The 17,889-nt window shown below is 44.7% G+C and overlaps 1 protein-coding gene across 1 annotated transcript; it reads left to right on the top strand.

The window, feature by feature from the left end:
- Positions 1 to 2,186: 2,186 nt before the first annotated feature.
- Positions 2,187 to 17,085, top strand: LOC144145133 (monocarboxylate transporter 12-like). The gene is made up of 6 exons (XM_077676641.1): positions 2,187 to 2,445; positions 8,110 to 8,253; positions 9,006 to 9,265; positions 11,950 to 12,519; positions 13,779 to 13,926; positions 16,800 to 17,085. Exons 2-6 carry the CDS (start codon positions 8,184 to 8,186, stop codon positions 16,955 to 16,957), a joined length of 1,206 nt encoding a protein of 401 aa, XP_077532767.1. The 5' UTR covers positions 2,187 to 2,445; positions 8,110 to 8,183; the 3' UTR covers positions 16,958 to 17,085.
- Positions 17,086 to 17,889: the final 804 nt, after the last annotated feature.

Genomic DNA, 17,889 nt, shown 5'->3' with positions numbered 1-17,889 from the left:
TAAATGTTTTTTCATCCGCTTTTAGTAACGTAGTTGAGCCCTCTGCTCTAATAGAAGCTTTGCAGCGTTATCGCCTTCCCGGTGGTCAATGGTGCCAAGCTATCGTCTGTTTTAATGTTACAAGTTTATGGAGTGAACACAGAGAGACAGACGGCCGTGACCATTGGTTGTATGACGCTTTAAAGACAGCGATACGTTACACCTGATAACGGCGACGCGTAGCGATACCGCGGATTCATTCATTCAAGCTCGAACTCAATTAACACAGTAATGAACAACAGTCACATGTATTTGTTATTTTTTGACCTGGAATTCGATCATGTGACCCCCAGCTTACTACGAGAAGTGTGGACAAATGCCATGCGTAGGGTTCCTTGTAATGGAGAGGCTATTACGGCCCTCTTATGATGCTGTTGCGCCAAACAAATAATTTTATTTGATTTCCCCCACATAAAAATACAATACTGGAACTTTTTTTATGCTCCGTTATCACTGACTTGAAAACAGTCAGAACTATTTCTCCTTCCGCTATAAAACAGTTTTAAACCGCGCGTCGGGAGAAACTGCACCGGCTGCTAAGTGAGGGGGTTTCAGAGCGCCGATGATCGGTGAAATATTTTGCCCTATTTTATGGCGACGGCAACCATCATTTGCAAGCTGTTACGCAACAAGACGTCACTTTTACGAAGGCTGGAGAGTTCAATGTGTGAGGGAAGCGTTCCGGCTAACTGTTTATATTACTTCATGTCTTCTCAGCCAATCACAGAGAAGGCGGGACATACAAGCTGTATCGCTCTGGAATAACAAGACAAGCGTACGTTGTCATGTCCACTGCATTTCGTCATGTTTTTCATTGCTGGCCAAGAATTATGCGTTTTCAGTAGAGTAAAAAAAAAAAGCAAACTTTAGAACTGGTGCTAGTAAACGTCATGAAACGTCAAAATGACGAAAGCACACAGAACCGCTTTGTCAATCGGAAGCACGTGACCAAAACTGAAAGCAAATCAGATAAACTTACTGCGAATAAGCAGGTGACGGTGAATTTACGGCAACAAGAATAGGACCAATGGTGGCTATGTTTTAACGTCACTATCACTGGCGGCGGACGTGCAGGAGCCGAATCTCGAGCATCAAACGTTTGTACACATACTATTTTGCCAATTTTGTGCCTGTGCGTGTATAACAAGAAAGAAAATAGTACGCACTACCGTTTGACGGGCATTAAGAAGGTATGGCTTGGGAGGGCAGCCAATACATGAAGTTCAATGGGGGGTGGGGACTTGGGAATTTTCGCAACTACTTTTAAACCGCCATTGCGCCTGAAGTTGGCACGCAGGTTTGACTGTACATAACGTACCCCGGGCGGGGTATTAACCACAGACATTTGCGGTAGGGACGGTCATTGCTACTCAGTCCGCCCTTCCACTAGGCCCAACACCGCAGTCAGTGTAATTGGGCGCTGGCTTTTCAACATCATGGACAATTCTGAGCACAGGCATAAAGCGACCGGGGAAATTATAGAGGTGAGCCGCACACGCATATAGGAAATCGCTGTACCGACTTCCCCTCGATAGCTCTGGACAAAAGCCAGTATGGGTTATAAAGGATGCCCCTGAGAACCGCTGCGGTACCAACTTTTACGACCACGCAGTAGTTTCGATGATGGTGTCGTTTTATCAAATAGCTGTGCGCCACGCGGGTAGCTGGGGTGCGATGAAATGACGCGTGTTGTTATTCGCAAAATAAACCCGTGAATTGAGTGCAGTCCTGTCTTGTTCATCTATGCGTGTTTCGCCTCTAGAGCGCTGATTGTCAAGGACATGTAAAGAAAGGGCTGCAGTATAGTTTGGACAGTAGTTAAGTACAACGTGCCATAGTTAGAGCACGGTAGCTGAACAGTATGACAACGATGGTGTTTAGACACCGAATAATGTGTGTTAAGGAGGCATCGCACCACTCCTCGTTATCGCTGTAGACGAAATTAGAAGCCGAGTGTGAGCATTATTGTACACCTGGACATACAGAGCCCGGAAAGGCGTCATGGTACTTGACCGATATAGGTGTATACATGAAGGCCTAGAATTGCTGTGCGGACTCGTGTCCAATGTGCCAAGAATCTGCTTTATAATACACGCTGCGTTTTGACCTCACCAATACTGTTGCACATTTTGAAATTTCAGGTATCCAAGCGAACACAGGGTACTTTGGAAGATGGAGGAAACAAGGCTGAGAGGATCTTCGAAGCAAAGCGGCCATCTCCAGGGCATCCGGAACTTGACACCAAGTGGAGTGTCGCGGTGTCCTGCTGCTTCATTGCGTTCTTCGCAGCCTCGACACACTCCAACCTAGGTTTCTTCTACGTGTCGTTCCTGGAGACATTTTGCACCGACCGCCGGAGCGCCGCCTGGCCCGGCAGCATTTTTGAGGTCGTGGGACACCTTGCAGGTATATTTTAAGGCCACGCGGTGGACGTCTATTATTTGCATGAAACGTGCGTGCTACTATGTACAGTCGGCTAAATCTTTAACTAGCGTGTGCGAGCTGCAACTTTTCGTGCCTCACCGCCGTATGATGGAAGCCAAGTTGCAAACAGGTCGAGATTAAGTGCAGGCTCAGAAACCCCGATCAACTGGGCCTATCGTCTGCTAGGCTGTTCTTCTTAAAAGCGCTATTTGACAGAAAAATCGCCGGCCGTGCAAGCTAGTTAAAGATTGGGCCGACTGTACGCCAGAACTAAAGTTTGAAACTCAAAATTAAATAGGCACGGCGGTTGCACAATAGCGGATATATTTATTTAGGACAGAATTGTAGGCCTTAAAAGTTGATATACGGTAGCCACTCGGGGTTCTAGAAGATTTAAATAGACAAGAAAAACTATTTAAAAACCTCATCCAACACCAGCGGCTCGAATGCACAAGAACTACAGAAATGTTTTGCGGGGTGAGAAATATTTGTACTGAACTGAGGATAACACTTTAAACAGTTTAGTATTTTAACACGATAGTGTTTTATTCCCGGATACACAAAGATTTCGCTGACGTCATATCCGTCACGGAAGTGACGCCAGTACAACGAAGCAAGTGGCCTGTAAAGGATGCACCCCTGCACACAGAAGCTTCTTGCGGCGACGCAACCTTTAGTACAAAAGAGTACGTTCTACTTACGGTTGTTCGTTTTGGGGTTTTACATTTTAACACGAAAGTGTTTTATGCCCGAATACACCAAGATTTCACTGAAGTCATATCCGTCAACGAAATGACGTCAGTACACCTTTACCGAAGTGACCCGCCAGCACGACGTCGCTCGCCAAGCACACCCACAAGACAGCCACCAACCCGCAAATGATGCTCAGCTGCAGATTTCCCTGCACATTTCACTGTCGTGTTTTACCGATTCCCATTACATAAAAATAAACCAAAGTTTTTTGAACGGTAGATGAAAAACTCAAATCACTCGCAACAAAATCATTGAATAAAATTGTTTATACAGGGCATAATTTGCAGATGTGTGATAATAACTATAAAATATGCGCCTGAACGTATGTGATAAAGACAGCATTGTTTTTATATGTGACCTTCTTTGGCTCGCAAATTGTGATTCGGTGGATGCGAGAGTGGTGCCAGACAGTTTCCGTCTGCATGCTTCTCCTCTTATTTCACATGACTGTACGCAGATCAGACTGTGTGGTTTAGTTTCATGTGAAGCAGGCTGATAAAAAAGCCTCACAGTGTCGTAGCGGGTTCCTACGTACATGTTTCTATCATGTAATTTTTATATATTTCTTTATTGAACACTGTACTGCAGTAAAGTTAAGCTGGCACTTCATATTTGCCAAATCGTGTGCTAGAATGAACTTTGCCCAACACGACTTCTATACCTCAATGTATTCAGTCTTCATTCTCGACAGCCAAGTAAGTACAACCAGCTGAATGGTTCCAACTGCGTAGGTGTTAGTGAAATGTTTCAAGTAAATTTTCTAACTCGCCGGAAGAGGCCAGCAAATGGTCGAACGCAAATTCTCAGGGGGCACCGGCGTTCATAAGTGAGTATGTTGAGCAGCTGTGCAGCTGTTTCTGTTCCTCGCACGCTCGTTACCCCATCCATAATTTCACTATAAACAGCAAGTCGAAAGAGTTACTGTAATATATTGCGCGAAACTTGTATAATATCCAGCAGACGTCTTCGAATAACTACGCTTGCGGCAACGCTGTAATTATTTTTGCGATGTCTTTCGATTTGCAGGCGCGATTGAAGCGCCGCAGAACACAACTGGAAGGTGCAGGCGCGCATGCCAAATGAGATGCCGAGCCACGCGCTTATGCGTAGCCTAGTGGTCCATTGCCATTACCAGGGGGCTGTACTGGGATGATGTTCACTTTGTGATGATGTTGACGTTAGGAAGATCTCATGAAGCAGTATTTGAAGCCCTGAGAAAGCAATCGCCACGCCGGTTCGACGGACAAGGAAAACGAACATTTATACAGGACGGGAAGTTAGGGTAATGTTAGACGCTAACCAGGAACGGTACAAGTAACAAACTAGAGTAAAATGACTGATAGTCCCTCCGGATAGTCCGACAAGACACAAAGGATTCGCCACACGACGTAAACGAGTCTCACATGGTTGATGTACGCGGACGTCGCTGAGGAGCTTAAAAGCACGAACAGGGGCTTCCGGATGTAACAGCCTCGTACCAGGGCTGCAGCTGCTCACGAAGTGAGAGAACCAGGAAGAGAAGATGATGTGGCACCGTCAGTAGAAGAACAGAAGGATTGGAGGCAGGGCCACAGCACGTCGTTGCCAGTGGCGACGTGGTGTCTGGACGTCCTATACCAAAGGTCGCAGAACACCTGTGTCCTCGCCGTCCGGACTCACCTCGAACATCGACCCCGACAGGGGGTCCATCTTCCGAGCCCACTTCGCCTTCCTCCTCTTCTTCTTGCCTTTTCTTTAGTTTCATTTTTCATTTCTGGCACCTCACCACAACACTCCCCACATTAAGAAAATTGCTGGGGTGAAACCACACACACTTTCCATCTCCAGAAATTGAAAGAAAAGAAAATCAACTCCATGAGTAAACCAAACACACTTTTTTACACGCAACGCATTTATGTAAATGTCCCGCACAGAGTCTTAATGGACCGCGAGTACACAAAGTACCTGTAGACACTTTCAGTATATTGCAAAGATAATCGGTGTAGAAATCAGTAAATATCCGTGGTGAAATAACTATTTGCCATGTCAGGGTGAGCACCTGCTTATTTGTTTCTGTTGGTCACTTGCTACCAAACTTTCTCTTATACTTCCAGCATCGCTGGCCATGAAAAGTCTTCCTGCACAGGCACTTTCGGGGTCTGGTCACTTGCAGCTCTCCAGTGCACCCTCTTAATTTGTAAGAGCACCTACGCGCAGTTAAGGCCTGTCTTTGTTGCGGTCGGTCTTTGTAGATGGTATGCTTAAAGCAAGCCTGCACATTATGCGTCTGGAAGCTTTCGCTTGGTCACCACTAAAGTTTGCCCGTCTTTCCAGAAGCTTTGATGCTCGCTCTGAAGAGCTAATCTCGCGCAGCTTTACTTGGCTGGCTTTACTCTGGACCTGCACCCGAAGCTTCCTGCTGAGACATTTACTTTGGCTATACTTTACAATGGCAGACTTAAGGTTTATCGTGCTCCTGCTCGAGGGAATCTCTTTCTTGTAGTGTTTCTGCCTGCATTTTTCAACTTTCCTGATCTCTACCAGAAACACTGACTTCACCAGCGCCGCGATACATGGCAGTTTAGAAAAATCGCTTTTGGACGCCTCTTCGCATCCAATGGCTCAGTTACCAGCGATTTGTTTGTTTCGGGCACATCTGTACCACCACCCGAAGCACCTTACGGCAGCACCTGTGGCTGCAGAATGTCCATTTCTCTGTATGGCTCACATACCGATGTGCCTACCTTGCAGGGTACTTTCTCTTCATCAGGTTCTAGTTGTGGAAAGAATTGCTGAAAGATACCCCATGGATCCGCGCCGTGCGTGTTCAGCGTATGAAGACGCGACGCAAGACTACTACGCCGGACGTTAGTTTATGTGAGAGCTGAAAGTGCTCCTTATGCGGTATCAACTGCACCATGAAGTGACACGACTTGGTTTCAAATATGCATGGAAAAAACAATGCGGTTTTGATTCGATCACTAAGCCCTGTACAGTTTTTCTGAGCACCACCTACACTTGCAAGGATATCCCTAGCGTTTTAAACGCAACGGCATTTCTTCAACTTCATGTATACTTCTTAGGCATTGTGTGGAACCACATTGTACCTTCAATATTAAAACTAAGCTCGTAATCATAACATTTACGCAAAGTTTGTTCTGTGTATTCTTAGAACGAAAAGGAGGGAGGTTTGATTTCTTCCAGACAGGTTAGCCTACCATGCAGGGGCCATCTCTTTTGAACCTGTTTTGCATTTAAAAAACGGTTTACACAGTTTATTTCATTGTCATTAATGTTGCTTTTCTGCTAGTAATTGTCAACGTTCCCTTCCAGTCTTCTTTAGTGACCGCACACTTGGGACTGCGACCAACAACGGAGCAACAGAGGACATGCAAGCTCCTGCCGTCATTTTATGAGCCGCTTTAAGAAGGTTAAAGACTCATTAATACAGTTAAACCCTGCTCATACGTTCCTCAGTGCTGCGTTTTCCCGGCCGCTGCGTTGTTTTTGAGTGGTTCCGGCGTAGCTCACATACATCCCATGTATTAAAATCCTTACTGCTACGTCGTGGATCAAAGTACGTTCCCAGATAATTCATCGCAATATGACACTCCGAACCCGAACGGGCAACACGCGTGGACCGCTATTTTGGCGTTTGACGAGCCTTGGCCAGGCTTGGCTGCGGAACTGTCTGCATGAAGCCGCACGCAGATGCGATTCGTTACCCCTAGACGGCCCTATGTTACTCTATGCTATCACCATCATCACTGCACTTACAATGGAAGTTTCACTTCGAAATGCCAGAAGTGCGTGTTTGCCACAAAAGCACCACCGCAAGAATAGAACGGGCTCTCGTCGTCATCATGCGATTCGAGCTTTCAGAACCACATTGAACTTCAAACCGCGAACTTAGTCGTGCCTTGATGGCGTCCCGAAACCGCGAGGCGCTTTCCCTTCAAAAAAATCTTCACGTACCAAACACAGTAGACAAGCAGCCAGCACGGTAGAGAGTCGACGTAGCTATGGACCATGCATTCTCACACGTGGTGTTTCCAGCGATCACAAAAAGCAGCAATATTTCATTCACCAGTTTTGTAAGGTTCGAAAGCCAAATTTGCACAAATACATATTTGCAAGTCAAAGCTACACTGTTGTCATTCATTTTCGAAGGTTTCCTCACTGCTGCATTTTCCTGGTTGTTGCGTTTTGTTTTCCTGGTACCGTGGAAAACATATGAACAGGGTTCCACTGTATTTCGCAGTAATTACGTCTCACGACTTGTCAAGTCTGCACATCAGCTGCTCACACAATTATGCAATATTGGCTGACCGAACTGTGCTAGAAAATTGGGAAGTGTTTTGTAGCACTTGTCATGGCTTGCCTCCTCCTTATCACAGATATAACAAGTGTGCATTTAGGTGCCTTGAATAAACGATGCTGCTATGCGTGTTAAACACCTGTTAAACATCTGTGGTAAACTTTCGTTAACAGCGTGCTAACCATCTGTTTATTGCACCATAATCTGAGCACATTTCAGATATATGTCAGGGCTACCATGAAGTGCAGTTGGCGCTGAGTCATTCTGTGTGCCTTTTTCTTTCACAGGCCTACGTGCTGGCACACTATGCTTGACTGAAAAAATCTATATCAGTCTGTGCTTTGAGGCGTATAAAAACCATAAAAATAATTACCGATTCGTGTTGCATCTACTCTGAACCGTCTTAGGGTTGCTTCGCAGTGGTACTTGTTTTAGAAAATATATACTGCGAATAAGGGCAAACTTTGCATAAAAGGGTGCGGCGAGTTTTCACTCTTACAGTTTGGGGCCTGTATGTTATGCAATTTCAATACTTTACTGGGTATCGCCATTATTTATTCATTTTTTACTATGCTCACGACGTCTCGTATCTGCAGGAATTTTTGTTGCGATTCTGAGCAAGTTCGTCTCCATCTTCTACATTGGCTTAATCGGCAGCGTGGTTTCATGGATGGGTCTTCTCGCTGCCATTTTTGCCCCTGACATACCGTGGATGGCAGCTACGTTTGGAATGCTTCACGGTGAGTGTATAATAAAGACAAGTCGGCAAGCCTTTGTAAGTCACATTCAAAACATTGCTCTGTCGCCTAATAATCGTAAGCCTGTAAGTTTGAAATAGCATTTTTGTCTGCCTAATATTACGTCGCTATCGCAGTTCTTTTCTTTTGTGGGCGGCACTAATATACCGTAAATTCGGCTACGGTGACTCAGCATCACAACAATTATCATGGCTGTGATGGCGAAGCCCGTTCATAACATAATGGATATCCGTCACAAAACAATGTGCACATGTCAATATGTATCCTTGTTTCTCGAGACATCTCAGAACAAAGAAAATGTTCATTAGCCTATAAATGCGACCAATCTGGTGCCTCGTTAGCTATGAAGTTCCCCAATAATCAGTTTTTATAGGCTAATAGGTGTGAAAAATTTACTAGGGGCTTTTTCAGGACCCGCACTTTTGATTGCTCTGAAGTAACACACCTAAAGCGTTTTTTGTACTTTAACTTAGGCTACAAAAGAGAGGAATAATTTAGGCGAAACTCTGGACAAGTGATGTTATTGGAAGATAACATATCAAGGAAGGATATTCAGAAATTTCAGAGTAACTGCAATGTACATTTGGAAGTTAGTTTAAAGGAAGTTTTTAGAAATGGCTGGAGTTGCTGGGAAAGTCGAAGCTCTCTTTATACGATCCGCGAACACTCTAGAAAAGCGCTGGCGCTTCCATGACACCATACCACTGGTCTCATAGAACTAACTGTGGCTGCAGGCGCCGGAGTGGGCATTGTCCTAATCGCCATTACGGTGTCCATCATGACGAACTTCGACAAGTACAGGGGAGTGGCCGCAGGACTGAAGTACACGGGCAACTCTCTATCTTCGCTCGTGTTGCCCAAGACCCTGTCTGTGCTCGGAGAAGCCTACTCCTTGCGTGGTACGCTGCTGGTCTACGCGGGTCTGTGCATGAACACCACGGCACTCATGCTCTTCCTCAAGGAATCGAAACCAAGAAGGGCTGTCTTGAAGGTTGTAAGTATATGTTGCGACATGTGTTACGTATTAAGAAGTGTTTTCACTCCCAATGTTACTAGCAACCCCCGTTGTGTGTTCTTACCCAAGGTGGGCTGCTGCTATTTCATCGATTGCTGATTCAAGACGTCCCGCTAGAAGCCGTATCTATGATTAAATATTGTGTGAAATAAGCCATGAGTGAAATTCTTTTGCAGCACAAGCAGGTATCACGGGGTTTAGGCAAGGAAGAACTCTGGCGTGTGACGTCCAAACTTCCTTCTATCTCAGTGTTTTACAACGAGGGCCTTGAAACTAAACTGAAGTTCATTGAAATTGCTGTAGGTAATCAAGCGTACTCAGAAGAGCTGAACTAGGAATGGTCGCATTGAAGAGTAAGAAAACAATCAAGCACCCTGCGGAACCTCCAATAAAATAGGTTCAGATAAAGTTGAGGCACAGCCTTGCATTGTTCCGGAATAACTTCAAGTAGCTGACGTGAATTGGTATTCCTACCACGTTATGCCAAAATATTGACGGTCAGCGCTGAATGTCGGCACAGAAAGCTGCAATGTCTGATGCTGCTGGCCTATTTGACCGGCTGCCTTGTCCTTCCATCATTTTTAAATGGTAGGAATCGATCTGTATCGCACACTTCCACCTGTTTCAGCGGGATACTAGAGATTTTGTGGGGTCCATCAGTGAACTTTATATTTTCCACATCACCTATCAGCTAAGGCTGTTTCGTGCTGCAGCCGGCTTGCTTGGTACAAGGTAGTTAATAGAATGCGATAGCATACATGACACGTTAAGTAATTAACGATTACAGATTTATAGTAATAATTACAAAGTATAATTCTGGTTTATTACGATGTATTAAGGTATAGTATTTAATTGATTGGTAACTGACTGTGATTAATTTTAGGCGTGACTAAGGTGGTTTAAGATTAGTCAAGTTATATTAAGAAGGAACAAGACTTATTAGGTGTGAATAGGTTCAATTAGGTGGTAATATGAATTATCGTGGATTAAGCTGGATTGAGATAGATAAGGGGGATCAAATTGGATTTCTTTGGGTTAGCAGGGATAAAGGCGGATCAATGTGAATAAAGATGAATTATGACAAAATAAAGATAATTAAAGCCGCAATGAAGACTAAAATGTGGATAATTATCGTGACGTCTGTGTTAACTCGTGAACGTGCATATAAAAGGTACCCGGCAAGGCCTTCACCCGGCAAGGCCTTCACCTCCGAAGCACGTGCAGACTTAAGTTTCCAGAGAATTCTTTTTCTACTGATGCGATTACCAGACTCACGCGGCTTCCACGGCTGTTATTACTGCGAGGATCAGATATTTTGCTGTTGTCTTGAAGAAAAACAAATATGCAGGGTAAAACCAACTGTGAATTCTTTTTGTGGCGTTTTTTTTTGCATAGTCTCGGTTACAATCTTTTTCCTGATTTTGCTCTGCGTTTTGTTGGGTTTTGCATTTTGCACTGCTAGCTTGCATTCGCACTTATGTTGGACAATGAACTGTCCTTTACATCGTCGCAATAACTGATATTTGAGTGAATTCTGAACCGTAGTGTGTAGTGCGCTAATCACAATAGGGGAAAAAAATCCCCCGCATTGATGGCTCACTGGCTAAGGCGTTGTGCTGTTGAGCCCAAGGACGCCGGTTCAATCCCGGCCGTGGTGGCCGCTTTTAAGATGGGAGTAAAAACCGAAAGCGCCCCTGTGTTGAGATTTCGGTGCACGTTAAGGATCCCCAGTGTGATAAGATGAATCAGGAGCCCTCCACTACGGCATGCCTGATAGCCCGGGCGCAGCTTCGGCGCCTTAAACCCTACAATAGAAATAAAAAACCTTCCCGAGTTTACATAAACATTGCTGTCGGTTAGTTATGTATGTACATAAAGGCCAGAGAAGAATTTTTTTAAGTTTTGGCTTTCAGCAGCGGTGACAGAGGCAACATTTTTCCGCAATGTGCCGCTGGCTTCTAACTTCCTACCTAGATAAACCTTTAACCAGCGCGACCTCACCCATCAGTTCAGCCTGCCAGTGAGTTTCGATCATTTAGGCCACTCCGCTGTAAGCGTAGTCCCCAAGTGAAGAACGCGTTTCTTGAAATTGAAGCCAAAGCATCTTCAACTCTTACTTAAGCGCTTCATAATTTCATCGTTATGAGCGTCTGCCCATGAGTTGTAATGGTTGAAGTTTTTAATTAAACGCTGAGTATTAAGTGGCAGTTATAGCTTGATTTTACTGCTTGTGTCGAAAATATGTGTCGATAATACATTGCGGCAAGAAATAAAAGGATTATGCACTTACTGCAGTGACCATAATATTATTATTATTCATGGCGAAGGTTTACGTACAATTCTCGCTCATCACCAGTAGGATTACTGCCTTTTTGTCACGTGAAAATGTCTTAGGGGAATCAATACTTCAAATATTATTCCTCTTCCTAATAGTTTGAATGCTTGCTATAAGCTCCATATTTATGGGACCACCGGATAGGCAATGATTGGGGGTGTATTTTGTTATCGGAAATTTTTTAGAAAGTAAAATAAGCGCGATGTTTGAGGTTAGTTCCTTGATTATTATGCTTGTGGTCAACACAGCATCCGAACTATCTGCTAAGTGCTGAATATTTACACAGCCCCATAACAATAATGTAATATAGCATTTGAAACCTTTGCAGGAAAAGGTGCGTCAAGAGCGTGGGGAAATGCGGAAAGAGGATGGCACAACTACTCTCAACGAACGTCGCGGTGCGCTGGTCATCAAGATCGTTGAACACGGCTCTCTGCCCAAGCTGAACGTCCCTGACACCGCCAAACGGCGGGGCAGCCTCGCGGTAGCAGTAGCCGCCGATGCAGCACTGACATTGTCTCAAGACCCCAATACGCGAATACAAGACCCTCACCTCCAAGACACCGAAACAAACGAGGGTACAACATTCGCACTATTTGCACGTCCAGTCTTCTATGCGCTGGTTCTGGGTGCCCTCGTGACTGACTACACGGTGGTCATCGTCCACGGCACAATCCTGGACTACGCCCTGGACAAAGGAGTAGGACGATCCAAGGCGGACCTTTCCATGACGTACTGCTCACCGGCAATTTTTGTGGGAAGACTACTGCTGCCCCTGGCGGCCGATGTTGGCTTAATAAGACGGACCGCACTTGCAGCGGTCTGCCTGGTCTGCATGGCAGGATCGGCTCTGGCTTTACCTCACACGACTTCATTCATTGCGTACATCTCAGTTCAGGTAGGTTATTCTTCCCGAGAAGCTTCTTCGCGGGAATGTCCTGGCAAATTATTTTTTAGGCTGGTCTATACTTGGCAAATGAAGTAGCTTATCTTGTTGAAAATCTTCTGGTTGGAACGGGAGAACTGCTTGACCAGAAGCACCCATGAGTTTGTCAAAGCTCAAACAAGGAAAATAAAACGCTTTGATCTGCCTGAAAGGGAGCCAAATGGCCCCAAAAGAATTTTGTGTGGCCGTTGTACCATGTTTCAGGTGAATTTGAAAATTTTGATAACTTTACAGTACCTTCCCCTACAATGACCGACTAACATCCACCGGTCATGATGAAACGTTGGCGCACTCAAAGACTTGAATACGAAAAACTCAGTCGTTCGAAACTGATACGTGACTTCTTGTTGCCAAATAAATAAACCGCAAAATATACAATAACTTGACCCAAAACAGAAGATTGCATTGCTGAAAACGCAAAACAGCACTCATAGCCACACATGTTCATTAAAACGCAGAAAAGTTCGAAATCGTGAAAAAGGTTTTGCGGCAAAGTAAATGTTTTTTGCACCTGACGTTCCAATCCAGGTACGCCAAAGAGAGGAAGTAAAATTGGGAGAGAATAAAAATTAGGCAAGTATCACTGACTTAATGTCGCGAACGCTGATGTGAACAGCGAAGCTGCCTGGCATTCCCTAAATGCAAGGCTAAGCTCCAAAGAACATCTCAAAGCCAGCATTTCATTCAGGTTCGCGCCAGTTCATGTTTGTAGTGTTGCACCAGAGTTACTCAATATAGTAACTCTGGTGTTGCACTGCTCGCGCCATCTACTCAAACTTCAGTTTGTTTTGAACTTACGACACTGCCACCAGATGGCGCGACTGCTTTTGTTTTTCTTTCATGGCGTATTCTCCTATTTGCTATCGCAAAAATCAAGCAGCCATGTATTTTAAATAAGGAACAATGCAAATATTACTAATATATTGATGTCTTGCCTGTAATATGACTAATATTTTACTTTTTGTCCAAAAATGTTCACAAGTGTAAGCATTGCACCAGACATAGTGGTTTAGTAAAGCTTTGCCTATTGGAACACCTCGTTGAATCATCGTTTTAACTTGCTGCATGTAATCTTGCCGCTTGCTCTCCTCCTCGCCAGGATATGCCGTTTCCTCATCGCTGTGATCGCGTTGCCCCATTTCGTCCCATTAAAGCCTCGACAGACACAGATTCGCCGTTACAACCTTACGTCATTACCCCTGGTCGCATAGGTTTGCCTGGCGTTGTTTCTGTCCTGTCTGGCCACCCTGAAGTCCGTACTTGCTGCAGACTGCTTCGGTGCCGGTGCTGTGCCCATCTACTACGGAGCCAACGGCGTCGCCCTTGTGCCCGTGCTGTTGGCGAACCCAGCGATTACGGGTAAGCACTGCGGAATGTTCAATGAAACTGAACGAGAAAAAGAACGCCACCAGGAAGTTTTTTTGACAAAGGCCAAATTTTTATTGCCAGCACGGTACTTTTATATAGGCGAATTTCTCGGGGCACTTAAACCTGCCACGTGCTTTCAGGCAAATGCCCGTCGATACTGGTTAGCAAGTTACTTATTGCTGTATTGTTTCTAAGCCTCCTTCTACGATCTCGGTTCTTCGTGTTTTGCGAGATTACTTCGACAGGCTTTTTTTTCTGATACGCCATGGTTGCGTGGCTTTCTTTGCTTCCGTTTCAACGTATTTTCGCGCAAACTATTTCAACAGACAGACTGGTGACACAAGCCACAGCTTCCGCCGACATTAAACTCTGCGCGGGTGGGTTGTGCCTGTTCTAATAACGTGTCCTCACGTGCTCTGATCATGCGGAACCAAGGCTTTACCTTTTGTTCCAACGCTGGATTTTGGGGAGATTACGCAATGGTCAATAAAAAAGGGAGGATGACGCAGTGCTAACTCATTTGCTTGCTACTCGAGAGTCCCGGGCTAGCTCATATTTTTTTACTCTTTAGAGCATCGCCAATTTCTGCATTGCACAACAACTAGCACAAAAACACCAACGACAACGGAGGTATTTCGCAGGTTCTCACTTCGAAATCCCCATCAGGCGGCATACGGATTTACTTAGATGAGCTGGGTATGCGTTGTTTAGAAAGCCACCGTTGCAGAACAGCGCATTAGGACAGAGCAAACGAGAACTGAGCTCGGCGCCAGTACAGGCACGCCACCATGCCACGCGGGAAAAGAGCAAAACGAGAAAAAAAATCACGGGCGAGGACAGAACTTTCTAATACGGCCGAAGACAAAACAAAATAGCGTAAAACCAGGGATGTGGCATTGACCACATTAACGTTATTTCAGCACACCGCGAGAACAGCAAAGCGATGAAGCAAAGGAGCAGCCTCCGACTGTTTGGTGAGGGCCTTCTCTGTACTCCAGTTTAAATCGTTCGCTTCTTTCTACTTTTTAGCTGAAAGACTTCGCAGAACAAGGTAAACTTCACATTTCCAACGCGATCAAAAAAATTAGGAAGCGTATTCAGCAGAAATTATTGAGTGAAGCTCTTATTTTGTAACAGCGCCTAAGTGTTTTAAAAGCGGGGACCAAAATTTCTCATTTGTTGACTCATTTAGTTAGGGACTAAGCCAGTTCGAGTTCAATATTTTGTCATCACTGTGTCGTCGTAAGAGCTCCAACCGAGTACGTCAGGCTGTTAAAAGGACCCAGAAAGCATATACCCAAATGAGATTATTGCGGATTTACGTTGCTGCTTAGCTCACGAAATAGCTGATTCAGGCATACAGCGGAAGACTGGAACTTCGTTTCGTGTATTCTGACAGTTGTAAACAGTGAGGAAGAGAAAGAAACACGGAACGATTTTGTGGTAACCAAGCTAAATACCGCAATTATTTCATAGCTGTACAGTTTCATATAAAATACATAAGAAAAAAGCGCACTGCTGGCTATCGACGGGCCACGTTTTGAGTCCACAAGCACCCAGACACCCAGCATGGTTGCCTGAAGGATTGCCTGATACAGCCAGCATGCTGGCTTTACAACAGAAGGATTTAACTGGCGTCACCATTGAATGTGAAATGTTGTGCCTGCAGTCTGAATGAATAGAGGGTCTTAAAGGGACCCTGCACCACTTTCTTCAACTTTTTCTGAAATCTAAAATGCTTGCAGAACGTAGTCACCCAACACACCCAGTACTTAGATTAGGGGGTCGAAAAGTGCCTCCGCCAAACATTACTGCTCTATGCCCATCAGATAACTTGTAAACTCGCTCAAAAGATTTTTTTCCCGGTCTTGACGTTCTTCGACGGCCCGAATTACATCGCTAAGGCCATGTAGCGGCTGTTGGCCGGCTTTCCTTCAGGTGCAGCAATGAACGCTTTTCGATGGCAACTTAAAAAAAAAGCCGCAGAAACAAAGCAGCAATGGAAGGCGTATCTGGTGCGAAGAGCAAGTCACGGAGTGCCGCTCCTTGCTAACGATAACTATAGCTTTCGCGGTGGCTGCAGGCGCGAAGGAAAGAGTGAAAGCGCTTATCGAAACTTTGCACCAGGCACACACACAAACACGCACACGGACTCATGCACGCACACACATATATGCACGCAAGCACACCTATGTGGTGTGTGGGTATCAGAACATACATTGGGCTGTTATTGCATATGCTATGTGGTAATGCATATCCTCCATATTACAGAAGCTGTGTGTGCTATTGCGTATCCCCGAGTGGGTAGTAGGTTTCAACTGTAAACTTGGTGGTTGTGTCGAACATGAGCGCGGAAACTGTTCCGTGCAGAAGTTGTAAGCTATGGGAAGCGGGGAAAGCTTCTCTATGAAGCACAATTTAATTTCGGCTGACTCTGCCCTTGGCTGTGAGCATGTGCACCTTTTGTAAAACCCATGGATGTATGTTTTTTTATCAATTAAGACCCTATCCAGTTGTTATGTCTTTGAACTGGACGCCTGCAATAATGCTTGATCAGAAACAGTATGCTAGGTGTTGTGCAATGCACAAACTTGTTTCTGTGAAAACATTTTTATTTTCAAATGGTCACTTGGCGACCATTGTGGTATTCGCAGAGAAAAAAAGTGGAATGCGAGTGGTGGAAGGTGTTACGGAAGTTCAGAACCACTCATACAAGAAGAGGATGTTGTAAATATTTGATACATTGTGCCATTAACGATGTCATCTGTTTCGCCAAGGTTTCCCAAACATTGGTGCGAAATTCAGTTGCTGGTAATGTGTTCTGAAGCTGTTAAAAAATACATAGGTTACTACGGCATGCGCAGGATATTTTCGTGATGAAACTGGGTCGTACGACAACCTTTTCCGCCTGGTCGCCGGACTGCAAGGGATCACTTCTGCCATATACCTTGGCATTGCGTACAACGAGAGGAAACAAGACCATCGTCGTGAACCAAAGTGCTGGTGGAGCACAAATCTCTGACAACTTTTGTTTGTTTTGTGGTATTTATTATGAAGTATTACAATACGTGACCCTTGCGTTCACATTTACACTATGGTGCGCCATGAACCACGGTGCGTACGACGACCTTTTCTGACTGGTCACCGGATTGGAAGGGATCACGTCTTTCATATAACTTCGGATTGCATACGAGAGGAAGCAAAATCATCGTCGTGAACCTTAGTGCTGGTTGAGCACAAATCTCTGACAACGTTTGTTTGTTTTGTGGTATTTCATATGAAGTATTACATCGCGCGACGTTTAGGTTATATATCACACGAAGACGCACAAAGGAGTTGCGTTGCTGGCTGCAAAAGGGTCGTACGACGTTGGCGCAGGCGCAACAGGGGGCGGGGTCTATGTATCGGTTATTCTAATTCCTGAGCATAAGAAAATAAAAATACTCTTTTACACTTCTTGCCATCGTTCTTTATTGATGAGGTCTCAGTGATTACATAATACTAACCTCTTTATTTTTGTTAATGAATTTAATCACCATGTTTCCTATTATCTGATAGCATTTTTGCCTCAAAAAACACCTTCAAAGAAAATATCCTCACTAATGCTAAACATCCGATAAACGAACTATATTATCATCATGGTATCAATGGCATGTTGTTGCTGTGTTCCCTTACTTGCGTACATGCTTTTCCTGTAAATTAAACTTGTGTTTCCAAACACAAGTCGAGCCTTGACCTTGTACTGTGTGTCACAATAAAACTCTCACTACGCATCCTGCCAATATTCATACACGTGATATTTCAATAATGTACGCGACTATACCATTACTACAGTCGAGCACGGATATATCGAACACGGGTATATCAAATTATTGTCTATATCGAAGTCATGAATTATCCCCTTGAAAATTCTGTGTAAAAGTATAGGAATTCGTACGCTTATATCGAACGGTA

Source organism: Haemaphysalis longicornis, unplaced genomic scaffold (genome assembly GCF_048455015.1).
Source record: "Haemaphysalis longicornis isolate Haplotype H1 unplaced genomic scaffold, Haemaphysalis longicornis Haplotype H1 scaffold_7, whole genome shotgun sequence".
NCBI lineage: Eukaryota > Metazoa > Arthropoda > Arachnida > Ixodida > Ixodidae > Haemaphysalis > Haemaphysalis longicornis.
The sequence above is the reverse complement of the archived record's forward strand: the minus strand, read 5'-3'. Positions and strand labels throughout refer to the sequence as shown.

Coding starts and splice junctions, on each gene's coding strand:
- LOC144145133 (XM_077676641.1), top strand. CDS start 8,184: ATGGGTCTTCTCGCTGCCATTTTTGCCCCTGACATACCGTGGATGGCA. Junction 9,266..11,949: donor GAAGGGCTGTCTTGAAGGTT/GTAAGTATATGT, acceptor AAACCTTTGCAG/GAAAAGGTGCGTCAAGAGCG. Junction 12,520..13,778: donor TTGCGTACATCTCAGTTCAG/GTAGGTTATTCT, acceptor CTGGTCGCATAG/GTTTGCCTGGCGTTGTTTCT.